General features: G+C 33.8%; 2 protein-coding genes across 5 annotated transcripts; both read left to right on the plus strand.

Annotated features, from left to right (window-relative positions):
• Positions 1 to 1,034: 1,034 nt before the first annotated feature.
• On the plus strand, positions 1,035 to 18,885 carry LOC18592331 (ARM repeat superfamily protein). Of its 4 annotated transcripts, none has more exons than XM_018125890.2 (32): positions 1,035 to 1,399; positions 1,881 to 2,114; positions 2,216 to 2,397; positions 3,051 to 3,171; positions 3,973 to 4,194; positions 4,376 to 4,592; positions 4,698 to 4,843; positions 4,925 to 5,082; positions 5,158 to 5,307; positions 5,377 to 5,422; positions 5,822 to 6,010; positions 7,585 to 7,764; positions 8,994 to 9,133; positions 9,481 to 9,607; positions 10,343 to 10,483; positions 10,586 to 10,654; positions 12,319 to 12,455; positions 13,373 to 13,414; positions 13,961 to 14,078; positions 14,770 to 14,904; positions 14,997 to 15,193; positions 15,297 to 15,444; positions 15,549 to 15,686; positions 15,762 to 15,833; positions 15,993 to 16,433; positions 16,527 to 16,594; positions 16,681 to 16,732; positions 17,212 to 17,298; positions 17,809 to 17,855; positions 18,039 to 18,145; positions 18,277 to 18,353; positions 18,554 to 18,885. In XM_018125890.2, exons 1-32 carry the CDS (start codon positions 1,304 to 1,306, stop codon positions 18,584 to 18,586), a joined length of 4,317 nt encoding a protein of 1,438 aa, XP_017981379.2. In that variant the 5' UTR covers positions 1,035 to 1,303; the 3' UTR covers positions 18,587 to 18,885. The 4 variants fall into 4 exon arrangements, 3 of the variants coding, with proteins under 3 accessions (XP_017981379.2, XP_017981382.2, XP_017981381.2); XM_018125893.2 differs by having other exon boundaries at positions 18,282 to 18,353; XM_018125892.2 differs by lacking the exon at positions 13,373 to 13,414.
• Positions 18,886 to 19,596: 711 nt separating this feature from the next.
• Positions 19,597 to 26,756, plus strand: TPR8 (Tetratricopeptide repeat (TPR)-like superfamily protein). The gene is made up of 10 exons (XM_007018996.3): positions 19,597 to 19,798; positions 20,725 to 20,981; positions 21,941 to 21,974; positions 22,112 to 22,248; positions 23,387 to 23,453; positions 24,129 to 24,228; positions 24,714 to 24,877; positions 25,485 to 25,531; positions 25,606 to 25,656; positions 26,163 to 26,756. Exons 1-10 carry the CDS (start codon positions 19,726 to 19,728, stop codon positions 26,532 to 26,534), a joined length of 1,302 nt encoding a protein of 433 aa, XP_007019058.3. The 5' UTR covers positions 19,597 to 19,725; the 3' UTR covers positions 26,535 to 26,756.
• Positions 26,757 to 26,848: the final 92 nt, after the last annotated feature.

Raw genomic sequence — 26,848 nt, forward strand, 5'->3', positions numbered from 1 at the left:
ATTTAAATAAAAGGTAAATTGAATAAGGATTAAATAATTCCAAAAGAATGAGTATTTGTAAATTGTGAAAGTTACAACTAAATCAATTTATTTTGCTAATTTGAGTTCAGCTCAAGTTAAAAATTAAGTCAAATAAATTTTAAATTTTTATACTATTATAAATAGAAGGAAAAAAGAATTTATTTAATCTTTTTTATTATTTTATTCTAACATAATGTAAGTTATTCATCTAAATTTGGTTTTAGGTATAAAATTTTTTTCAATTTTTTTATAGAAATATAATTCAAATATAATTTTTGCAAAGATGATAAATTAATATAAATATTTTAGAATCAAATAATCAAGTAAGAAAATATTTATATATATTTTTTAACATCATAAATCTTTTACACTTAAATATTTAGCTTATTAATAAGTATATTTATCATTTATTTAAATATTTATATTTTATTAATATTTTTTTTAATTTAATCTCTATGACTTGATATAATTTTTTTTAAAATTTTTTATCTATGATGTAACATCGACATGTTACTATGTTAATGTCATGTGATATTGTCACGTTATTGTGTCAATGTCACATCATCAAAATATGTCACATCAATATTATATTTTTTTTTAATAATAAAATTAAATATTGTTAAAGAAAGAGGTTAAATTGAAATAATGTTTAAAATAAAAAAATTAAATTACGTTAATTTTAACTATAAAAATTAAATTAAATAAATATATTAATACAAAGATTTAATAAATATTTTGACCGTAAAAAAATAAAAGCAGAACCTTTTAAAGAGTGAGGCAAGATGGTGCGAATAAAACAAACAGAGGGAAGGGCTTTTATAGACGAAGGAGCAAAGCCTAGGCGTATGGCCACGTTCACTTCTTCAATTTGAACTCGGTACTTCGGATACCTTTCACAAGACGGGCCTGGGCCTGGGCCTCGCACTCGCATCGCTTTTTCGGCAATTAAGTCTGTACTGTAACTATTCTCTTTGATAAAGGATTAAAAAGTAAAAGCCCCCGTTGTATCTCATCGTTCATCACCTCCACTCAGCGCGTCATCCCACGCGCATCAGAGGGCGGGATTCCCCCCGCTAAACCGGGGCATTCCTTTCTCGTTAATCCAATTCTGCCTTTTCCTTCCATAGGTTTTAGTTTAAATTTTTCAGCCCCAGTTTTTCTTTTTCCAGCCAATGCCGAAAAGGATAAACCCTCCAAACCCTCACTCGTCCCTTGTTCCACTACCAAACTAACCTTTTCCTTCTCTTTTTCCCTTCTAATTAAACCTCTCAGTCATCGCCAAATGGACGAGTCCTCGTTGCAACTCATCTCTGGAATCGGCGCCAAACTCGAACAACTCACTCGTCCTAGCAAAGATGTCATCGTCAAATCTCTCCGTGTAAGCATAAACTTCAACTTCTCCTCCTCTCTTTTTTGAAACAAGAAAAGCGATTTCTCTCAAACAAATCGATAGAAATGTCGATTAGTCGAAAATACCACTTATTATGGGGTGGTTTATGAAGTCATTACGTTGTTTTTCTCATCTTCACGTGCTTAAGAACGTGGATTTACTTCCTAATGCCAATTGGCGTAAATGTTGGCGTTTATTGAATAAAAATATAGAGTAACTACTGTACATTATGCAAATGTTGAAATGTGTTTTGACATTCTATTAAATGTGTAGTGTGCATTTGGCGGCATAAGTGCGAATCTATTATACACGTTAAATTATGCTCTGTTAGGTTTGTTTAACAATAATTATGTTTTTTTTTTTCATTTAGTAATTAAGTAGTTTTTTCACGAGCTTATCCGTTAGAATTTTATTTTGTTGGGGAAAACTTCTTGTGTGATCCTCTATGTGTTGGTAATTCTCTTTGCAGAAAGTTGTGAATGTGTTGTCGCAAATAGAGCAGCCTTCAGTTGTTGAAGTTGCCACAAAGGCGCTAGTTGTGGGAAAACTGGAAGATGTCACAAAGCCTTTGAGGAAATCTATTGTTAAGCACGGTCTATCTAACCACACTGATAAAGATGTTAGACTTTTGGTGGCCATTTGTGTCAGTGAATTTTTTCGGATCCTGGCACCTCAACCACCTTTTGCAGATAAATATCTTAGGGTAACATTTTTTTTGGGTTTGAAATTACATGGTTACTGTTGTATGCCATTGTTGTTTCCCTCCTTTTATATCATTCAAATTTATGAACTCTTTCATTTCAGGATATGTTTAAACTCATTCTCAGCATGTTCATGGAGCTTGCTGATACTACCAGCGCATTCTTCTCAAGGAGGGTTAAGATATTGGAGACTGTTGCTCAATGTAAATGTTGTGTGATAATGCTGGATATTGACTGCAGTGATTTGATTCTTGAGATGTTTAATATTTTTTTCTCGGTTGTGAGGTCAGGTTCCTTTCTCCTTTTATTTCCTGTTTATTGTTTGGTAAATTTGTGTAATTTTCTTTTAACTTATTAAATTTTATGATATTGTGGCTTTAATTAACTTAATCCTTCTTCTTATGTGATCTTTTCCATACAAGATTAACCTAAGGGCTATGTATTTTTAAATCTATCAGATTATGTGTATCTCTAAATGATAACTTACTTGAACTGAAGTTGAGAAAATATTAACAGTTTGTCCTCTTAATCATCTAATTGGAGATAAACATGCTTGATAAACATTCTATTGTTCTTGCCTCTCAAGTTAGACTTTTGACTTTTTCATGTATGACTCAGTTTTTAATTACCTATTTCTGAGCTGTGAGTTTCTGTTAAACTTATTGTAGCTTTGACTTTTATGTCTTTATATTCTCCTTGTTGAATGGTAGCAAATTGTTTAACCTGTGAACTTCTATTACTTTTACTGCAATCATTGTGTTCTGTGGGGCTTTTAAGCTGCGACAGTATATAAGGCTTTTCATTTTATGATCCCTATATATATTCACCATAATTTTCTCACAATCGTCTTTGTTTAACGCTTCATTATTCTTATTGTTTTCATTTGCCATTTTGTATATGATGTGATAAAAACAACATTATTGTTTCTTTCTTCCCAGAGAACACCATCAACAGAGTTTAATCAATGATATTTTGTCTATAATGACTCATATTTTAAACGAGGAAGTGTCTCACCAGCTTACGGATGTAATTTTGCGAAATCTTGTACAAGAGAGTAAGGTGAGTGTTAACAGACATATTTTCTTTTGTTCAAGTGAGACTGTTTTTAACTTGTATTCCGGAACTGATAGCGAAAAAGGGGTTTGAGCATTGTTGGAGCAGACAAATTGAGCTAATGTTGATTTAATTTGTTATTTCATATGATTTATGCTTTGATACTTCCTGGATGCCTTATCTGTTAAGTAAGAGTTATGTCATTTGTTGGCCTGGAATGCATGAAAATATTTGTTGAGCGTAGGATTTCTGGGTGGCAGAGGCCTCTCTGTTTTCCTTTTTATGTCGCACACTGTTAATTCTCACTAGATATTAAGAAGTTTGGTTGTTGCTTAAGTTTGCCATTTCTTCTGGCATCTCCTTCCAAGTTGGGATTTTAATTTCATTTGAGATTTTGATGATTCAAGGAATCCTTAGGATTGAGATATTGTTTCTAAAATTATATTACTTTGTCTTTGTGTCCTACCGTGCTACATAGAATTTGTTTGTGGGTGGTGGTGCATTCTGATAATGGTCCTTATTCAGAATGCGGTGCCTTTTCAAGTTTAAAGTCATTGCTCATAAGGTACTTAAGAAGAGCACCATATTTGCTTCAGAATTCAAATAGAGCACTGAAACTTTTTGTTTAACTATCAGTGCTTAGTTGAGTAGCAAGATTGTCTACCATTTTTCATTATATCATACAAAGACCATATGGACTAGATTTTCTGCCTATCATGATAGATGAATTTCTTTCATTGGTATATATAATTATGTATGTAATAACAAACATTTGGATCTTTGTTTACATTAATGTATGTTGTACAGGGTGCAACTTCTGCAGCTTCTCAGCTTGCTGCCTCTGTTATCCAAAGTTGTGCAGAAAAGCTTCAGCCCTTTGTTTGTGGATTTTTAACATCTTGCTCCTTGGATAGAGATGCTGTAGGGAGTGAGCTCAAAGAATTCTATCATGAGATTGTGTTAAAACTTTTTCAATGTGCTCCTGAGATGCTTAATGCTATTATCCCCAACTTAACCCAGGAATTAATGGTACAACTTCGTATTAAGTCAACTGGTTTTATTTATTGTTCATATTGTTTAAATAGTGTGGATTAGTATTACGGATTTCTTGTTACTTGTTTTCCAAAAAAGTGTTTCTTAGGCGCTACTTTACTATACTTTTAATTTGTTCTTAATTGTTGTTGAAGTAACTTTTTGTGTTTATCTACAGACTGATCAGGTTGATGTCCGAATAAAAGCTGTTAATCTAATTGGAAAACTTCTTTTACGACCTGAATACCGTCTTGCACAAAGATATCATGCTCTCTTTGTAGAGTTCTTGAAAAGATTATGTGACAAATCTTCAGAAGTTAGAGTGACTGCTCTACAATGTGCTAAAGCTTGTTACTTGGCCAATCCCTCAGGGATAGAATCCCATGAACTTCTCAGTAAGCATCTCCATAATAAAAGTTCTTTGGTTATTGTGCATGTAACTTTGTTCAGTCTCCAAAATCTAATTAACGTGTTTTCTATCTTTGACTCAAACTGTACAGCTGCCATTGAAGATCGACTGTTGGACTTTGATGATAAAGTGAGAATGCAGGCAGTGATTGTTGCCTGTGAGCTTGCTGGGTCTAACCTTAAATATATTTCATCCAAACTAATATCTGAGGTTATAGAGAGGCTTAGGGATAAGAAGGTAATCTTGCTTTAGGATGTTTGTGTGATTAATATGTGTTTAAAGCTGTCTACCACTCAATTATATACTCTTTTTATGCAGATTTCTGTTAGAAAGAAAGCCCTGCAGAAAGTGATGGAAGTATATCGAGATTATTGTAACAAGTGTGCAGAAGGCCACATCACAATGTGTGATCACTTTGAGCAGATTCCATGCAAAGTCTTGATGCTTTGCTATGATAAAGATTGCAAAGAATTCAGGTATGCATTTTTACACTTTATATGGGCTAAAAAAGTTAAAAACTGGTCTCTTATAATGTCAAATTCAATGTTCAGGTCCCAAAACATAGAACTTGTTGTTGCAGAGGAATTATTTCCGGTGCTTCTTCCAGTTGAAGAGAGGGCAAGACACTGGATCCATTTGTTTTCTCTTTTTAGCCCTTTGCATGTGAAGGCTCTGAGTGCTATTTTATCTCAGAAACGAAGGTAGTTGTGCTAAACTACTGCTTGAGTGAGGGTGACATATGTGTTATTACCATCTCTTTATGTTTTCAGGTTGCAAACTGAAATGCGGAATTATTTGGCCATACGGAAAGAGAAGGTAGAGTGCTTGTATTGCTTTTCAGGAGGTCATATAATGTTTATTTAAGGACTTAATGAATCAGCTCTCCTTCTATTCTAGCTAACTGACAGATGCCTACATATATTTGATTTTTTAATTTTTAATGCAACCATTACCTGTTCAAATATTACTTTGGTGTGCGTTTTTTTTTGTGTGATTAATCTTGCATCAAGCATTGGCTTTGGCTTTCTGCCATTCATTTCTTTCCTCATAATTCTTGCACACCATTCAACACACATGCGCATGCACAGTGAGACAGAATATTCAGAAAGTTCTTATGAGTGTGGTATATTTTTAACTTGTGGTGTTTCATTTGTGATCTTTGGAGTTTACTGTTTGCTGGGTTTGATTAATTAGTCTGATAAATATTTATTGCAGGAGAATAGTTCAGAGGATATGAAGAAGAAATTGAAGAGTTCTTTTGTGAAAATGTCAGCTTCATTCCCAGATCCTTCCAAAGCTGAAGAGTGCTTTGATAAATTGAGTCAGATGAAGGACAACAACATTTTCACTTCACTGGGCCTGTTGCTGGATGAAGTGACACTTAAAAATGCCCTGGTGATAAGAGTGCGTTGTTTACTTGTTCCTCTTGGTTTAATTTAATCGAAAGATACCATGCATTCATCACCACGTGCTTTCTTTGTGTACTTATGCATCATTTGTGTAGTGCACTACGGTTGTTAGGTTCAGTATCCATGTCCTTAAAACACTTCTATAATATTTCCTACTCTTTTTTTTATATGGATAAGCTATAATATATCCTATTGAACCTGATCTGATTTACTTTATCAGAAAAAAAGTCTTAATTTTGTTGTAAAAATTGTTTTGAGTTTCTTCTATGGTTGCATTTTTTATTAGCATAGCCATGTACATAACAAGTACGAACTCCTATATATATTTGGCTCTTGACAGATACTGTTGAGTTAATAATGGTAAACAGAGAGACTTTCAAGTTTTAACCAAAAGGCTGATGTTGTTTTATATAGGTTAATAGGAAAAATAAAGTAGCTGACCTGTTGCTTTGACTTGAAAAGAAGATTCCAAATTCCTAAGAGGAAACCTTGTTTTAAGAAATTTGAATGGAAGTGTTGGTAATATGTGTTAACTATTCTAGGATTGGTTGTTGATAAGGGAGTCATTTGTCATTTATGATGGAGGAGGCTTCTAAAGTTTTCCTATATTATGTACATAGCCTAATTGGCTATCTTAGTTTGGTGATCTATTGCGTCTCTGATCTGAATGGCAATGTTCTGATGTTGTGTCTCAGTGATTGAAGGATCCTGTAATCACTGCATACCATTTATGTCACAAAATGTATGTTTCTGCTTCTAGTAGCATAGGGAAGTTCTTTATTTCTGCCATCAGTGTGGTTGGATAAGACAAGTAATGGTTTTCTACCGGGATGGCATTTTTTAAGGATCGAGTAGCCCACTTTCTGATTATATGCCCATTGATGCTAGTGGAGATTTCATGTCTTATTAGTGACGATTGTTTACTGGGTTGTCAATCCTTACAGCTGGGAGGGGTCTCTTTTGCATTAGGTTGAACCACGAAAGTGCTTGTGACAATAAAGAACCACTCGAGGAAATATTAGAAAACTCAACATCAAAAGATATGAAAATTGTGAAGCTGGGTTTCTTCACCCAATTTTCTGATTGGTTTGGAGCTTAACTTGGTTCTATTTGGTATCTTATCAGTTCTCTGTGGAGGTCTATTCTATGCCGTTGAAGAAATCTATATTGATGCATTGTCTAACATACTTAAAACGAGAATTGGATACTTGTTTTTACTCATTGTTCAGTCATATCTTGTTGGTGGTACTAGAATTTGAAAGAAACCTATGAGGTTAACAGCCTAGGAATTAAATGGATCGGCTCAAGTTTGACCATCAGATCATTCTGAGTCTTATGCTGTTAGGTGCTGCTTTATTAGTGGTCCATCTGATTACTTACGATGTGGTTAATAGGAACGGTTGACCTGTTTTTGTTCATGAGCTTTTTCTGTGTGTTTTAAAAACCATATACTCAAACTTGCTCAAATATTTAACAGGAGGTAATATGTTATTATCCCTTGTTTTCCCTTTTGTATTCTGGATTTTTTGAATCTTCTCTAAAAGTTACCAAAATTCGTTTCCTTTTCAGGATAAATTCCTTAAAGTGATAGGAGATAAACATCCACACTTTGAGTTTTTGCAGTTGCTCTCCTCAAAATGCTCGTTTAATATATTTGACTCAGAGCATGTTTGTTGCATTCTCAGTCTCATTTCCACTAGTGGGTTGGGAAGCAATAATTTGGAGGCTTTTTCTATTGAACTACTCCTGGTAAGAACAATTGTTTCTCATTGAATATCAATGGTGCTCCTTTTTCCATTCTAAAATGAGACCTGCAGTCCGAAGGTTGGCACGCATCATCCCCTTGCAGAAGTTTATAATTTGATCGGAAAATGTGATGCACAACCCTACTATTTAATGTAATTTTCTTTTGTGTTTCAAAAGCTTGATGTGCAAAAAGTTAGTTCCTTCATTGCACAGAAATGCCCAAATAGTTTCACTAGCTTCTTTATTTGCTGTAATTCTTCAATAGACATTGACTAGCTACATATAACAAAAAAAAAGAAAAAGAAAAAGAATTGCTTTGACTCATTGGCATGCATTAAAAGACAAGTATATTTGGCAAAAGATGAGCCTCAACATGTGAAGGGTATACTTGATGAGTGCTTCACACTATCGGTTTAGATATGGAAATAAGTCAAGCTGTATGTAAGCGATTTCATGCTCAGCTACTTAAGAATATTGGCTGATCTTGCTTGGTTTACAAATGAACTAAGCTTGGGCTTGACATTCAGTTCATTTAGTTAAATGAGCCTGGCTGATTAAGAAACAAGTTTTATTGTTTAATTATATTATCATATCTTAAATTTTGAGCTTGAGCTTGAGATGACTTTAAATATATGATAATGATCTGTATCAAGTGAGCTTGAGTTTTTGGGAACTCTTGGATCTGGAGCTTGGAACATGAGCTTGAGTTTCAAACACTTATATTGAGCCAAGCATGAGCTTTTTATTATTTGGCTTGGCTCTAGTCTACCCCTACATGGGGTATCAGCCTTGTAGTAATTACAGGACTGCTACTTTGAGCATAAACATGACAATTTCATTGTAATGCTATTGCTACAAAATTTTCTGTTATTTTCTTGTTTGACTCTATCAATCCACTTGCATTCCTGTACATTTGATGATCATAGTTAAAGATAGTGTATTCAACAAGATCATGAGCTATGTCAGTCAGAACACCAATTCCTTTTACTAAAACTTAATCTTCAATATTTACTTGGGATAAATGTAGAAGAGAGACAAAGAAATCTGGACATAGAAGCAGTGTCATGACAGAAAGTTAGCTTTTTTATTTATCTGAAAGGGAAAGTTAGCTTTGAATTGCCTTTTATTAGTTGTGGTATTCATTAAAAAATTATGTCCTGCGTGAAGATAAATTTTGATTTATTATATATGGAAAGTTCGGTTGTATTTCAGTCACATTTTACATGATACAGGTTATCATCAGCAATTTCCCATCTCTCATGAGGGGTTCAGAATTGCAGTTTCGTCTGTTGTTTGAAGAGAAATATCTGATTCATGATAAGATCATTCAAGTATTAGCGAAAGTGGGGTCTCATATCTCTGTCAATTTCAGGTAATTTCTGCACTCTTTTTTTGGCATTTGGCACTTGATATTTGAGATTTTGAGTTACAACTGGGTAGAAAGATGTGTTGTGAACTTCACAATTTTAAAACTTAAGCATTCTTGAGTCTTAGATAATATTAAATGCAATGTCTGTAATCTGAAATATGGATTTAGCATATATCTAAAATTTGTCATTGGTTAAATGCTTAAAACAGTGAGGCTGGTGTCAAACTAGTGTGGGGGATAGCAAGTTTCTTGAGTGATTGTTCTTTTTGCATTATAATTATCCTTAGAAATTTTTGTTAGGTTCTATGTGATCTTTAATTTTAATTCTTATTAATGCTCTTCGTATGCAGTGATTTTTACCCTGTTTTGAAGAAGATCTGTCTTGAGGGAACTCGTACTCAGTCAAAATATGCTGTTTCTGCAATTGCTTCATTAATAGATGTGCCTAAGCAATATGTTTTCACAGAATTATGTGAGGTGTGCTTATCTCAACTTTTCTTAAGTTAGCATTTCCTTATAAATGGACAAAACCTAAAAGTTGTGAAAGATGATGTATGCTTGGCACAGCAAGTAAACAAGATGTTTCAAAAAGAAAAACAACAAATAGACACGTTTTCTTGATTTTAAATTCGGGAGCCTTGATAAACACCTAGCAATAACCTGAAAAATTAGCCCTTAACCTTTTATTGTTAATTTCTAGTTCAATTGATTGTATTAATAAACTTCTCTGAACATGCTGTTGATTTAATGTTTTTGTTGTCTTTTAAATGCACTTAAGTCAAAAGGGAAGGTGAAATGTTATTTTGAAGTTACACCCGGATTCCCTCCTTTACTTTAATTTTCGATGTCGTGTGCCGGACTTTTAATTACTTTTTACGGTTTTAGTCAATTTAGCAATATATCTTAAGAATTGTCTCCAATTAGGCTCGTATCAGTCCTAACCAAAGCATTCAACAGCAGTGCTAACTTAGAACTGAAGCCTCATTGTAACTTGGGTTTGCAGTAGTTATGTAATTTGTGTGTGTCTCAAGACTTAGGAAGGTTGCCTGTGGTGATAATTTCAAATAAAAAAAAAACCAAGAAATGCAAACTGTGTTTTTCAAATTTACAAACAAAAAAGAAGAAAGAAAGGCAAATTGTCAAGGCACTGATTGATATCAGCTTGAGGGCCCTTTAGATGATCATGTCAATATTTTATCTGTTAATGTTTAGGAACTTGTGGATTCTCTACATAGCGGGCAGAATATTGCGACTGTTTTGCAGTCTTTGGGCTGTATTGCCCAATATTCGGTTTCAACTTTTGAAGATCTTGATCAAGAAATCACACAACATGTCTATAAAAATATTTTTCAGGTAATTTGATTTTTGCTTTCCTTTTCCTAGTATTTAGTGGATGGAGCATCTGATCTCCTTTGGGTAATTGTTGTGTAACTGATTTGATCTAAATCGCTGAAGGCAAAGTCATTGGATGATCTTTCTGTCACTGAGGATAGCTCTGGGTGTACTGTTACTTGCAAATTAAAGGTAAGTGTTGGAAGGGGGAACTTTCCTTTCCTATGTAAGTATTAATTAATGATATTTATGTTGATTTCCGTTACAGTGGAGTTTGATGTTTTGATAATTAATATCTAGATTTTATCTTTCAAGTGCACATGGATTCCAATAAACTGATTAAAAATGCAAATTTGAAGGAAAAATTTAGTTAAACTGATGATCAATTGACTGAGAGCAAGTTAGATTCAGCTTGGGAACCAAACAATATATTCATATCATGTATTGTCATAAAACAAGAAAATTATTACTGGGAAGAGTTGTGAGTGAGTTTTGTTAAGATGAGAATGGATGCTAGTGGTTGCTTTAGTCAGTCTACTGCAAGCTGAGATCATCAAAGAATCCATTCAGTTTTCTTTTATTTGTTAGCATTTTTCTAAAAATAGCAATTACGGATTCCAAAACCAGTATTAGTCATACTTTTAATATTGCAAAGATGGAAAAGAAAAAAATTTCCTGGGTGTGAATGTGTTACTCTAGCACTTTTCTCTAATCGGTATCTTTCAATTTACAAATTCACAAACGTGTTCTCATTAGGTTAATCTAACTTTTTAAGTGTAGTTGTTTTGAATCCTCGTTCAGATTCACTTGGTTGGCATTGATAACATTCTAATAAGGGATTGCACGTGTATGTCTAATTTTGGGGAAATTAATTGCATACTAGTGCCTTGGTGAGGCATGTACAGAGTTACATAGAGCATAACAAGATCCTGTTTGACCTTCAAATTGGAGTTGAATTGGTCACTGGACTAGACTCAAATTGATACTGATCTGAGATTTGAGGTGATTGTTTCCTACTAAAACTGATCTGGATTTATGATGAATGCAATTCTGGCATGCTAGTTTTAACTTTTAACTAGAAGTATTAATTGATATGCCATTATGTCTCTTGGTCAGTGGTCACTTTAAGTAAATTGCAAGTCATGCTTCACTGCCAATACCCTTAAATTCTCAGTCAGTGTGATCTTGAGATGTGATTTCTGATCCCTTCTTATCCTGATTGTTTCTGGAGAAAGCTGACATATAGGGTGATCTTATTAAGAAAGAACCAACAAATGCAGATGTAAATATTTCTGTTTCAATGATTATATTTTCAGCTTTTGGTGCTCTGATCAAACTTATTAGATTTTGAGAAGAAAGCTAATATGCCGTCTAGAGGCTGCAGTTGTATTACCTACCTTTAACCTGAATTTAAGCTATTATGACAAGAAAATATAGGGTTTTCCTTTTTTGAGGGTAGAGTTTTAAAATGTGCAGTACCACATTCTCTTATGATAAAAGGAGAAAACCTTTTTATGTGGGGTTTAAATTTTGCATTATAGGAGGAGATGGCATTCTTGTAATTCTCTATGCCCTTGTGTGGAGTGGAGTTTTGACCTGGATGTTTGGTCTATGGTTGAAGCTCTTGTGAGGATAATTGTTATTTTGAGGAATGGTAAGCTATTGATAGTCAGAATTACTAATTCAACACCATACGGTAAAAACGTGAAACTAGAAAGTGTTGGTTCAAGAGGCCTGATCTAATCCAACAATGATATAATGGTCTTAGGCATACTGCATTAGATTTTAAGAAATCTCATTTCACTGGCTGGTAGGTTTCTTTATGGCTAATTTAGTGTAATGACTATCCTTTGCAGATTTATGGGCTTAAGATGCTTGTCAAGAGTTTTTTGCCACATCGAGGATCTCAGGTCAATAGACAAATTAATCCATTGTTGGGCATTTTGTTGAAGATGCTCCAGAAGGGTGACATGTTTGATAATATTTTTTCATGGTATGCTTTCTAAAATATGTGGATTGTCTATTTCCTTTCCTCCATCTGGAATATACTTTACTTTATCCTTCATACTTCTTCAGCCAAGTTGTTAATAGATTGGAATTCTTATGATTAATAAGTCTTTTGTATATGTGAATTTTTGTCACTATTGCTGCTTTTTCATCCTAATTGTTAATAGATTGGAATTAGAAAATGAGAAGAAGCAGATTTAGGATTAGTAGTTTGTGAAAAATGAGGGGGAAATTGATTCTACCTTGAGAGAAAGAAGACCACTGACCTAGTGGAATACTGGATATGGACTTAGTGAGATGGGAAAAGGGAGAGATTTGGAAAATGTATATATGCTGTAAGAGGGAGGAAGGTCCTGTCAATGATGATGTAAGGATAGAGGGTCTTTTTGGGTTTTTAATGTGTGGTGGAGAATAGGGAGGAAGATTATCTAGACTTTCAAAATAAGGGCTTTAAATCCTTTCTGAAAACATATATGTAAAGCCAAGTAGCATATCATTCTAAAATCTATAATTGTCCTTTTAGAGTTTGACTTGGTCAACAAGGTCTAAATGAGACTTTTACATCAGTGTATAAATGACTATGAAAGAACCCATACATGATTTATGAACAAGCCTGTTCACAAACCTGAATGCAACAGAGCTTACCTCTTAAAAAGCCTTGAAAAGCTGTTATAATTTGCTCAATATCTAAACAAACAAACATAAACTAGCCTAAACCAAGGTCGCTGACAAGCTATTCAATAAATGCTTTGATTTACTTACACCCTCTTGGCTTTTTGAGTTTGAAGGCAAGTATGGATGACATATTTGATACATTTCAGTCATGAAGAAGCTAATTGCATTTATTCTGAAAAAGCCTTCTGGAGGTTTTCATATTGATATCTTGTGTCATTTTTTTGGTAGTACATATGGAGATCCATTGGACCTTGGGCTACACAAAGGCAGGTAGCCCTCTTCCATCCCATAACTCCACCCCTTTTCCTTAGATTAGAACTTGAGACCTCTGAGATGGAGTCTTAAGTTCTAAATACTGGGGTGTCTGCTTTGGGGGACATCTTGTAAGATGGCCTTTGTTTCATTTTTGTTTTCAAAAAGTTTAGACATATGGGTTGTGATTCAGTAGAGGAATGTCCCTGATACTTTTCAGCATTATATATTAACAAAAATATTTGACAAAGGTTCATTGGGTACTAATTTTTTTTCCAAGATTCGGAGGATGTTGCAATGACCACTGTGAATGTAAGCATAGGTTTTCTTTTGAAATTGATCTGACTGCTCCATCATTGTGCATAAGATACTTTTTCTTTTGAAAGAGTAGCATAATTTCGTAGAAATGAAGATATTTAGGCTAGCTATCTATACAGAATAAAGCAAGGTAAAATTCAGGGTAGGAAACTGTTACTGCAGATCTGGATTTTAAGTGGGTTTTGTTTCAGAGATATATTGGCAACCTACCCTTTTCGCTCGCATTGACTTTATATTGTAATGCAGTGCAAGTGACAAGGCTTATATAAGATTGGCTGCTGCAAAATCTGTTCTCCAGCTTTCTAGAAGATGGGACCTACATATTTCTCCTGATATTTTTCGCTTCACAATTTTGATGGCAAAGGTAAGTAGGTTTGATCTAGGTGTGCTCTATGGGGTAGTAGTGATGATGTAAAAGATTCAGCAAAAGCAAAATTTTGAACTTGTGGATTTTGATTTGTAACTTAACAAACTGAATTGTAAAGGCTTTTCCAAATTCCTATATCAAACCATGTAATATGTGCTTCTAGATTTAACTTTTTTTCCATACTTGTAATACTTATTTTCCCATAGTTTATGTATTTTAATTATTTTGACTTTGTGATATCCTTCAAAATATTATGGTTACACAATATCTTTGATACATTAGGTCTGAAATCAGCTGAGAATTTGTTTCTTTTGATGGCTTCAAGAAAGTGTCAAGCCTCAAGTTTTTTCATATAAGTTCACATTTTAATTTTATAATGCACTCGTAAACAGTCCTCAATGTTTGAAGACTGATGCCTTGCTGCTAAAGGAATAAACATGCAGCATTTCTCCCCGAGCATGTCATTTGTCAGTGTGGCTCAAATCCTGTCGATGAAAAATTATTGTAGATTAAGCTCTCAGCTTGTAGTGGTTGCATTCACCACTACTATATTGCATTTCCTGTAAAGCTTGTGTCAGTCACTTTTCATGTTTCTTCCTTTATAGCTCATCTTTCCATTTTCTCGAAATTGTTGCTCTTTAGTTATATCTTTGTATAAATTATGCTTATTCCTTCTGTCATTTTCCAGGATTCTTCTTCTTTTGTCAGGAGATTATTTCTTGATAAAACACACAAGCTGTTGAAGGAACATGTTATACCTATAAGATATGCTTGTGCCTTCACTCTGGCCACTTCTGATAGCCTCAAGGACCTACAGCATGATGTATGCTTTTGTTTTTTTCCTCACATATCTTGTAGAAGTAATCTATATTACTTGCTTTTTACTAATGCATACCAGCTGATTTGTCCTTGTAGTCATTCAAATATATGGTGGAATTTATCAAGGAATACAGTAGAGAAGCTCGAATACGCCAAACATCCATGTTGCAGGGAGGGTCAATTATGGATTTCCCAGCATACATAGTGGTATTCTTGATCCATCTTCTTGTGCATGATGCAGGCTTCCCATCTGAAGATTGTCAGGATGAAGCAATATATGCTCAATTTTGCGGGTAAATGTTATTCAGAAGGCAAGCTTTTGAATTTTGGTTTACCTAGAACTAAAGTTGGATGCATTTGTCAATTTTGGTGATTTAGGTTTTTTCCTTTTTGCAGTCCACTTCTTTCATTCTTAAACGCATCAATGAACTCCAGTGTCGTTGATGGTGATTTGGATCTTGTTAATAATGCTGCCTTGTATTTGAATTATATATTTCGTGCTATTAAAAGAGCTAAGGATGCTGTTGATGCTCAGAGAACTCCTGTGAGACTTTTTAATTCTTTTTAGATATCTTTTGGGTTAATAATGCATTTAATGTTGACCCAAGAAGAGGATTTTTGTGAATAAGGTGATTTCTTGCAATGCAGAGGCTGCACTTTCTAGCAGACATTGGAATTTCTGCTGTAAATTCCTTACATCGAAATGGCATCTCATCTGTTTGCACACTGGGAACGATCTTGCTTCCATCATCATTATATAAAATAACTCCTATGGAAAGGGAAGAGGCAAGTTCCCAATGACTATATCTTGTCTGCATGTAAAACCTTGTACCAAAATTCTGATTTAGTTGTTGTGTGCAGGCTAATTTGAAATTTCTTACTCAAAGTTTTGTTGAGAGGGTAGTTCACGTTTTCAAGTCGCAAGTCTCTCTGGTGTGTAAGCAGTTGTTGATCATATGATTGACATGATTAGTATATTGATGAATTTTATATTCGAAATGTGCATGGGCGTGCACATACAAACACACATACACACACATGCACGCAATTTCAATGGAGATCGCTAATTGCATATTTGCTTCTATGTTTCAGCCAGTTGGCTCTGTTCATAAACGTGGTCGAAAGTGTCATGAGGATGGTACTTTGAATATGGTATTGGGCAAGCAAGTTGATTTTTCAACTTGTGGGGCACTTGAAACCCATAAGAGATCTACAAGGATGGAAACCAGTTCAGGACGTAGGCGAGGACATGTTGTTCCTCCAAATGCACTGGTATCTATTGGATCCCATAATAAGGGTTTTACTGAGGAGCTGGAATATGGTGCATCTAACAGTTCCGAAGCAGCTTTAGAAAAACGTCAACCTTTTTCTTCTTCTGGTTCTGTCACTCAGAAACCTTCTCAGATGGAATCACAAGTTTCAACTCAGAAATTTGAAAGAAGTAATGCTTTGAAAGGAAATATTGGGGCAGGTAAGATTATTAATGCTGAAGCTTCCAATAGTCGCAAAGTGAAGTTCAATATTGCTTCAAAAGTAAGATTTTTCTCTAACTGAGACCAATTGGAACTTTAGCTTTTCGGCCTGTTGATATCGTACCTAAATTAACTGTACTTTTGAATTAAGCAGGAATTGCCGAGTGCAAATGAGGTATTAATTGGACAGCGGATCAAAGTATGGTCTACCTTTGATAGCTGGTGAGGATCTCTTGTTCGAAGGAGATATATATTTCAGCAATTTTTGAAGTGTGTGTGCAGCTTTTAGTTGTTTTTTCATTTGTCAGTTTTCATTCGGGCACTGTGGATGACTTTAACCCTGAAAACAACACTCACAAGGTAAATGCTTACAAATATTGTTACTGAGTGGACTGTTTGATCTCTAATAGAAATTTCAGTAGCAGTTTTACAACTATGTGAGACACTTAACTTGATCTGTTGTTTTTATTTTATTTGTTGTCTCTAATGTCTCAAAGAAATGTTAAGCTGTGGCTAGTTGATGAGGTTTCTCTGATTTAGGATTGAAATGTTTATGCTCGTAATTTTTTTTTTCAGTTTAAGTTATAAACACTAAAACAGGACATATTTATATCTAGGTTTCTTTCTGGAAGAACTTGTTTTGTCTTGTTGGCTTTCTTAATTAGCTATAAAATGTGATATATGTGCATTAGTGAGCTTCCTTCCGCCCTCCACAAACACACACACACACCCCCAAAGAAAAAAGGAAAGAGAAATAAAAGAAATTGACATACTTTGCTCAGCCAACAATAATATAACCCAGTTGTTTTGATTATATTTTGTTTTCTTGCAATTGACAGATCACATGTGATAATGGGGAAGTTGAAATATTATGCTTGGACAGTGAGAGCTGGGAGACAATAAGTGACTGTTCCTTGACAGAGAGGGTAAGTAAGTATGGAAGCTAGAGTTTTTCTTTTCAGCTTCAAACTGTTGACTCAAGCATTTGTTTGTGTTTGAAAGCTGTAGAAGATTCTTTGTCCAGTTCCATAAAAGTTCAGTTTAGTTAGAATTAGATCTGCTCTGAGTCAAGTAGTGAAAATAATCCTATTCTTCCTTCTTTATTATTGTTATTTTTGATGGAGAATTAGGGAGGAGGGAAGGGGGTTTTTGAATTGGAACCTGGGATTTGGTGCCAGCCTTAAATGGCTGATTACCACCAAACCAAGAGGTTATTGGCAAAATAATCCTGTAACATTGAAAATAAAAATAGGAACAAAAATAAAGAATGTACACAAAATTTAGAACAAGGATCTTATTGTTGTTATATCCTGCATTGATTTCCATCAATTTAAAGCTTATGATTTGTGCTGCAGCACTCTGTGATCCTTCATTGTTCATCTCTCTTTGTGATTGGATCCTATTAATTTTATTCTGTCCATTTTTTGCATTTCAAGGAGGTTGTACCGTCAGATAAGGCAAACACCTTGCATTTGCGGCAATGGTGAGTTGATCCCTTAATGCTTTGGTTACAGTGATCTACATCCTGCTCTTCCCCCCACCCCCATTTCCCTTAATACAAATTCAGACTTACTTTTCTATTTCACAGTATATCCATTTTATTGCTCGGTTTTATATAACTCATTGCTGCTTTCCGCAATCCTTTGGTGCATTCTGCTCTCAACAGTGGCAAAGACACACTTGATAAATTTAGAGGTGATGCTAATCAACAGTCAAAGACGAAATTAAATATGGAGGATAGAAAGTTTCGTAGCAGAAAAGTTCCCTTGTCTGGTAATTTATCGTATATTTTATCACTTATTATTTTTTTTTTTTTTTGTGACTGTTTCGTGTTATTTAGATATAAGGCAATAAAAGGCTTTTTCATTTAAATTAATGGAAAGTTGATTTAATTTTTGGTCCAGAGAAGAGAAAGAAGGGACAGATTTTATCCAGAGACTTGTCATCAGTGTCAGAAATTATCAATATAGATGAAGATGCTGTAAGCACATTTATGCATTTCTTGTATTCATTCATTTTATATCTGTTTCTTGTTTAGGAAAACCCTGCAAAGATAATAGGCATAAATTAAAAGGAAATATTAAGTTTTTGCAAAATAATTATTTATTTTCGAAGGGCACAGAGATTACCGAACCAAGTGCTCTTTTATTTTTAACCCATTTTTCTTTTGGCTTGTTTCAGGTCGCTAAAAGAACTCGGAGAAGGAACGTGTAAGTAGTTGTTAAGAAAAAGAGCAAATGCACTCCCCGCTGGCTCACCCGTACTTAAAAGTTTTTTACCAAGTTTTTCATCTCTGATACTACTATTTTGTAATTATTTGCTTTTTTTTTAAAAAAATTTTGTTGGTAAATGTCTTGTAACCATCTGTTACATGATTGATTTTGGCAGATGTAAACTATACCATCTTTTGGCAACCAACTTGAATTGGGTGTAACCTCAAAAAGAAAAAAAAAAGGTCAACAAAAAAATCTTGTTGATTAAATGCAAAATCAAGCTTGTTATTTGTGGGGTGACATTGTGCTTCTAAACTATTCTTTTTATTTATTATTAATCCACCACGTGTCATAATCCTACTGCTGGGAACAATGTTGGTCATCAAAAAGAAAAAAGTAGTGGAACAATAATCCTGATTCTTTAGACCTGTAAAAATAATAATGATAAATTTATTGATATTAAGAAAAGACACTTACAGTCAAAAATAATATGTATAATATTTTAAAAAATTTAAATTATTTATAAAAATTTAAATAAATTCAAACAAGGTTTTGTATTTTTATTTGAATAAAAATAAATTTATAATTATAAAAATTGATTAAATGTTAGTTAAATTGTTATATTATTTTTATGTTATGCATTAATGACATGATCTGCTGTTATATTTTAAAAAGAGCATGTTAATTTGATTTATTGATATAATTATGTGAAATTTTAATTTTTATATTTGGATATAAAATGACAATGATGTTTTGATTAATGATAATTAATTGATCTTTAATCATAAATTATAAAAATTTATTTGATTTAAATTAAAAAAATAAGATTTTAATTAAATTTAATAAAATAATAAATATTGATGTCAATCTTTTTAAAAAAGTTAAAAAAAATTTTAAATATTATTCAAATATTAATATTAAAAAAAAAATAAAGATACTAGAAACTAAAAAGTGGAGGGGAATCCCATCCCAATCGCAGCACGCAAGTAAAGAATAGCTGTAACCCTGCAGCCAAAACACACCAATTCTTTACCGTTTTCATTCTCCCCAACTCCAAGTGTCTTGTTTCAGTAGAATAGAAGTTTTCAACTCTCTGAGGAAAGCACCAAGCAGGGACTGTTTAAGCTCTTTGCAAATTGGATGGATAAATTAAAGACCGATTCTCCCCTCTCTCGTCGCATCGTTCGCTCCTTTATAGATTTCCTCAATTCTGGTATACTCTCTCTCTCTCATTTCATTCTGGAAAGCTCTCATTTTTTATTATTCAATTAGGTTATCTTAGCGTAATAGCGTTTTTCACTGATTTCTTTTTCCTTTTTGCTTTATTTTTAAAGTGGTTTTCTTCTTGATTGCTCTTGATTTTGCTATGATGCAAAAGCGAAATTGGCTCGTTTGCTGATTGATTTTGGCTTTTGGAAAGCTAAAAGCAAGAAGTAAAGGTGTTTCTTGAATGCTATCTTTTTTTTCTTCACCAGAAAATTAGGCAATTCTTGTTGGAATGTAGGTTATTTACAACTTAAGAAATGTAAATTCCGAGTTGAGGTTAAAAATTGTATCTTTTCATGGAGTGTGATAAAGAAAAAGAAGAAATAGACGTTTGTGAACAATGTTGTTCTATGCTGTCGTGGACAATACAATGTACGCAGAAGTGTATAGTGGGATTATGTTCATGTTATGTTTCAGTGAATGTGGGTACAATAAGACTTAAAGGGTGGAGTATCAACTTTGGGAATGATTACATTGGAGAATGTCTTGGGAATTCTTAGGGAATAATATAAGATTTGATTGATTTTTAAATTATCATGAAAAAAAAGGTGTAAACACTTCAAACTTTGTCTGAAGAGTGGCTGCTGGAGTTTCCAAACCACGGAACTGATGGTGTTTTTTGTTTATCTTGTTAACTAGTCAAAGATGCTGAATATGTTTTTAGATCTTCTTATTGTTTAGATTGCATTACTGGTAACTGTCAGTTAATATTGCTAATTCCTATAGGGCCAGGAATCTTTATGACCTTGAAACATTTATCTGTTCTGTGTGGCCTAAGCCTCTTCTACCAATTTCCCTATCATGCTTTTTTATTCACTTTGTATGCTCAAGTTGTTAAATTGTTTTCTAATAATAGTTTTTTCTGTTGTATAGTTGAACCTGCTCCAGGGGTGGATCTTGAAGGCCTCGAAGTTGCCAGGGAATGTTTGACTGAGGTGTTTAAACTTGACTCAACTTCTGTTAATGATGTGAAACCTGATGTATTAGTTGACTTATTCAGTTCATTGGAAGCAAGTGAGGATCAGAAAATTAAGTCAGATCTAAGTCACAGGGGAGCTTCAGATAATGCTCCTAGTTCATCGTATGCCCATGATGTCACTAGCAATAATTCCTTGAAGGCATCAAAACTGGTATATTTTCTACCTTCTTTCTTTTTGTCAAAATTTATGTAAAACATATTTGACTTTAGGATTTAACTTTGGCATGATGTGTGTCATCTAAAATTTAATTCTTTCTATTTTAAAATTTAATATGGAAAATTTTCTCTGTGAATGGATTTCTTTCTTTATCATTAAATGAATGTTGTTGTAGTAGTGTTCTGTTAGGGGCATTCTTGGCAATAGTGGGCGTGTGATGCAATCTCACATCAAATTTTGGATGCAAATAGTTTTATATGACTCAATGTTTGATAAAAGTAAAATGAGAGACCTGGTTGGGAAAAAGAGTGTGTGCAATGTGAATTCAAAAGCAGTGTATGGTCATTGCATAATGGAATTATTATTGTTACTACTACTATTGCAACTATCTCTGCAACAACAAATTACATTTAGAATTTTATCTCGCAGAAGTAAACTATTAAGCCTTAATATTACAACTACTCATTTCTGAATTCCTTCCCTCTGACTATGTAAAAGGTTACACTCTAGGTATTATAGAAGCTGACCAAATGCTTTCTTGAATTAAAGTTGCAGTGTTTTTGCTATAGTTATGCTCCAATTGTTCTCTCAACTTTTAGCTTAGTATTTAATTCAATAAGCAAGTTAAAAAGAACTAAAAAAAAAAAAGTGTGTGTGTTGGGGGGGGGGGGAGAATGTTCTAATTAATTGCTTCTTTTCAATGATAACCTGTAATTGAATTCTGCAATCTTTAAGAACATAACTGAAAATCTTATCGTAACATACATGTTGGTCTGTATAATATTGCACCAATTTGCAGCTACGAGTTGTTAAAGTTTGTGTGACATTCTGGAGGCATTTATAATATTGTGATATTCATCTCTTGCAGCACTTTTTTTTTTCCATGTATTTGGATGTTATATTTTTGTCTAGTTCTTTCTAATACGATCTTTGTCTTAATTTCTCTGAATTAGGGGGATAATTGGACAAGAGAACCTCAGTCTGCAGGTGGACCATTCTTTATCTTGAAAATTACATTTTGGACTTTTTAATAACAGGGTTGAATTAGTTTTACATTTGTGTTACTATTTCAATGCTTTAGGTTATACACAATAATTCTAATTTGACATCAATGTAACTTGCAGGGGTCTCTAAGGATGAACTCTTTGGGCAATTCTTTGCTGCACTAGAGAAAATTCATTTTTTAAGGGCCATGCCTGATGGGAATGATGATCCTGCACAACTGGATAAAGCTACTCGTTTATTTCAAGATGCTCTAAATGTATGTTCTGTTAGTTGTATAGTTAAACTTGGTAGTGTTTGAATTAATTGATACAAAGTGATGGTTTTTATTGAGATATCTTAAGGTTTGGCTCATGGATTCTGGTTAGTTTTAGATTATAGACTTTCTGTTTGAATTAGTTTAATCAATAGTGTTTTCATGCTTTGACTCATCACTACACCCAGAAACTAAATAAGGGGAAGCCAAGGAGATAGGGTGCAATGATCATTAATGTTTCACCAGGGCATGGATTTATGCATCAGTAATGATATTAGTCCTTAATGAAGTGATTTAGTATGAGAATCTTTGGTGGATTTCTTCTCATTATTTTAATAAAGAACCAATTGTTTCAAGCTTAATCATTCACCGCAGAGAATTATTTGAGCAAACTCTTACTATTTCTTTCTTAATTTAACATCTGCCTGGCAGTGCTGACAATGACATCTTTATTTCCTCTTCTGAATTAATGTTACATGTCCCATTGCAAATTGACCGACCTCTGAAGTCTTACACATCACATGACAAGTTTCAGCTTCAGTTATTTCTTACATTGGAGAAACAAATTATTATTTTTTTTCTTATACCATCATAAATTTATGTGGCTTGGGAATCTGAAAGAGTTCAAATACCAATTTCTAGATTGGAGTTCCTCTGAAATTAATCATCCTTGACCAAGTGGCTTACAATTTTGGATGGAGAGGTTAAGTTAGTGAGTGAACCATTAAATCATCATAATGACTGAAGGATTGGAGAACTAAGGAAGTTAGGAAGCTACTGGTTGCAATGTTTGTCAATTGCAAGGTATCCAGCTGAGTTTAAGTATGTGTCATCTTTGAGGTTTTGCTGTACAGAATATGTGATTATAAGGAAGGATATTACTGTTGTTTGGATTCTCAATATCTTTTCGTTTTTATTGCTTTGAACTAGTTAGGAATTTGGGATTCACCGCTGATGATATCAAAATCCATATTGCTTTCACATCATTAAATAGGACAGTTGGAACTTGATCTTTTTCATTATATTCTCATTCTATAATTTTGTGCCATTTGTGGTTATTATCATATTTTATTCACTTTCTAATGATATCAGTTAGCTTCTGTCGTGGCTTCATTAATGTTTTAATTATCTTCCACATCAGGAGATGGAACAATGTGGATGTAAGGAATTTGACCGTAAAAACCTGGCTGATACATTTAAATGTCAAGGTAATAAACATTTGTGTACCTTTTGTTGGCAGTTAGTGCTTTAAATCTGTAACCTTTATTTCACGTGTTCATTATTTTGGAGAGTTTGAGAAAGTTTTGTTCTTTTCCTTCTTACATTGTCTAATCTGCATGTGCTTTATCTGTTGATTTATTGGTAGTCATGAAGTACAGGTGGTAAAAGCAGATGCTTTATCTGTTGATTTATTGGTAGTCATGAAGTACAGGTGGTAAAAGCAGACCCAAACAAGCAGCTCGCTTGAAACCCAACCTGTGCAACATGATTTTACTGAAAAAGTCAATGACTTGAACCCAGTTGCTATATCCATATTGAGTAAAATGTGGCAAAAGTTGACATGAACTTGAAAGATTCGTAAAAGCTGCCAGCCCTAGATATAACCAGTTCTGACGTAAATTGAATCTAAAAGTTAACAACCTGAACCTAAAGTCACTGGAAGAATTCAATGCCTGAAACGACCCAAACCATCTAATTGCCACCTATATCCTCTCTTTCTTCTTTTAAAATGAATCTTTTTTCATAATAATTATTGCATAAGAAGTGTCAATATGATGACCATATATTCCGTTGTTATTTTTGTAGCATGATTTAAAAAATATCTTGAAGTGTTCATTCTCTGTAAAAGCTGATCATCTTGTTTATATTGTCGTTGCTTTCAGGTAACAGGGCCATGCAGTCAAAGCTATACTCCGACGCAATAGAGCTGTATTCTGTGGCCGTTTCACTTTGTGATGAAAATGCAGTTTATTATTGTAATAGGTGCTGCATTGTGCATGCTGATAATTTGATATATATTTGGTCAATTTGTCATCGTTATGGGTTAAGAGATAAATGAATTTGCTTGTTTGTGAAGAGAAGTATAAATATAATGAGTGCAATACATGGATTCTCGGGGGATAGTATTGGACTAATCAACAGTTAATTTTTTCTTACCAAAGGATAGGAAAGCCCTTAATCCTACTATCCCACATTATCCTTGCACTATTTAGGTCATGCTGTTGGTGTCATTGAACAGTGTAGAAGCTTTTAACCTTTGACTTTTAGAAATGATAAACTTGTCTTTTCTGTTCATCATGTCTTGATAATATCAGGATTTAGAAAAATTGGTTCTTTTTAATGTTTGGATTCTAGTAACTTTTAGAAATATACCTATTTCTTTTATTAGATTGCAGCAAGTGTCAACATTTTCAGATATTTGTCTACATAAAACTGTAATGTCTAATTGAATTATGTATGCTTATCAGGGCTGCTGCTTACACTCAAATTCACAAGTACAATGAAGCGATTAGGGACTGTCTTAAATCCATTGAAATTGACCCAAATTACAGCAAGGCGTACAGTCGTCTTGGTTTAGCATATTATGCTCAAGGGAACTATGCTGATGCAATTGAGAAAGGATTTAAGAAAGGTTGGTGCGAAATTTTTTGTGAGCTATACAGAGTGTTACTGTTGTACTGAAAAATGCAGGCAGCAGCATTAAGTTTTCTCTATCAATGTATTTTTCAGATATCATGATACATTTTTTCTGCTTTTTGTGAGTCTGCTGTCTTATCTATTTATGTAGTTTGCCAATTTCACCACTCTTGGTCTCTGTATGGGTAGATGCAATTTACCTTATTATACAGTACCTGAATATACAGTATGCTGACCTATTTCCATGATTAGTTTGTGCTTTTAGAAATTAGTTAATTGATTTTGGATCTTACATCATAAAAGCTAATGTTTGATCCATGCAAAAGTTGACACAATTTTGCATCATTTTATTAGCCACAATCTTCAGTATATTGTGTTTAGCTTTTATCTTTAGTCACGGGCACATCCAATTCTAGGATATCATTTATCAGCATTTTTTTTATGTATATTTGGAGTGGATTATCTTACATTTACAATTGAAGAAAACTCCCACATTTCCTTAAGTCCTGATCTTTTCATTGAAATCAATCACACACTGATGGTTGTGGTTTCTGTCTGCCGTCAAACAATCTAGTTTCAAACTTTTATTATTTAACTTGCAGCCTTGCAATTGGATCCAAATAATGAATCTGTGAAAGAAAACATTCGGGTAGGTGTCAGTGTTCCTTTTCTTACATTGTTATGGTGGTGGTGTTGTCTTGAGATTCTTATTGTGATATACAGGTAGCTGAGCAGAAATTGAAAGATGAGCAGCAGAGGGCAGAGAGGGATCCGGTAATACGAACTATTAGTCATTTACTGAAATGTGATTGTAGGTGTTTAATAACTGGAAAAAGTGGTCTATAATAATTACCACACCAACAATAGCCATTACCAGTTTAGCACCTTACAATTATAAGTACATACTAAAGAAGAGTATAGGCAGTACTGTTGTCATACCAATACATAAAATTTGGGTACAATTGTTATATAACGTGTCATCGCGCAGGTACCATGAGTTTGTTTGACACTAAAAGAGAGAGGGTATGACTGTTTTAAACCTGTTCCCCTTGAAAATGGACCCAATTTGTATACTGTTCAATTATTCTCAAGAATATTTGCTATTTGAATGTTATTTTTAAATTTCTTGTGTTTCTTCATATGCGTCACTCTTCCTTCTCTTTCTGAAGAGATCTCAATGCCATATTCTCCAGTGTTTCAGATGATTAATGCCCCATTTCTTTGAGATTTACTATTACATACATCTCATTTTCTGTCCATCTTTTAATTCCATCTTACAGAATGCTAGTTCCAGTCATAATAATCAAGGACCTAATAACCATTCAACTGGGTCAAGGAGTCATGGTGCATCACCTCCATTTACAATGCCTTTTGACACTAGTGCCCTTCCTGCTGATTTTACAAGCATGCTTATGAATATGGCTGCAAGTGCATACCAAGGACAACCGTCTCAAAACAGGCAGGGAGAAGACATGAATGTAAACGGATCTGAAGAGCCTGGAATAAGAATAGGTGGCAACATCAACTTGAATTTTGGTGAGCAAATGCAAATGCAAATACCAGAGGAGTTAACTGGAGCTTTCAGATCTGTAATGGAAATGTTCTCAGGTACATCACCTCCTGGAAACCCTCAGGATACAAATGGAAGATGAGCTTCAAACTACAGGATTCTACAAACATGTATGATTAATTATATTTCAATTTACTAAATCATGCTTTCAGTTTTAACACCCGCTTCTCTTTGAGTTGCAAAGGATTTCCTTGAGAGTTGAGACAAATATAAAAACTTAGAGATAGTGAATTTTTGTTCTTTTTATAGAAAGTTAAGTATAATACCAAATGATTAGCTTAATCAGGTAAGGTGATTTTGATCAGATATCATGGGATTTTACTCTTTAGTTGCTTATGCCATTGGATCTCTTTGTGGATCAGAAGCAATACATTGAGAACAACACTGCTGCTAGAT

The sequence above is a fragment of the Theobroma cacao genome, chromosome 8 (assembly GCF_053813885.1).
Source record: "Theobroma cacao isolate CCN51 chromosome 8, ASM5381388v1, whole genome shotgun sequence".
Taxonomy (NCBI): Eukaryota; Viridiplantae; Streptophyta; class Magnoliopsida; order Malvales; family Malvaceae; genus Theobroma; species Theobroma cacao.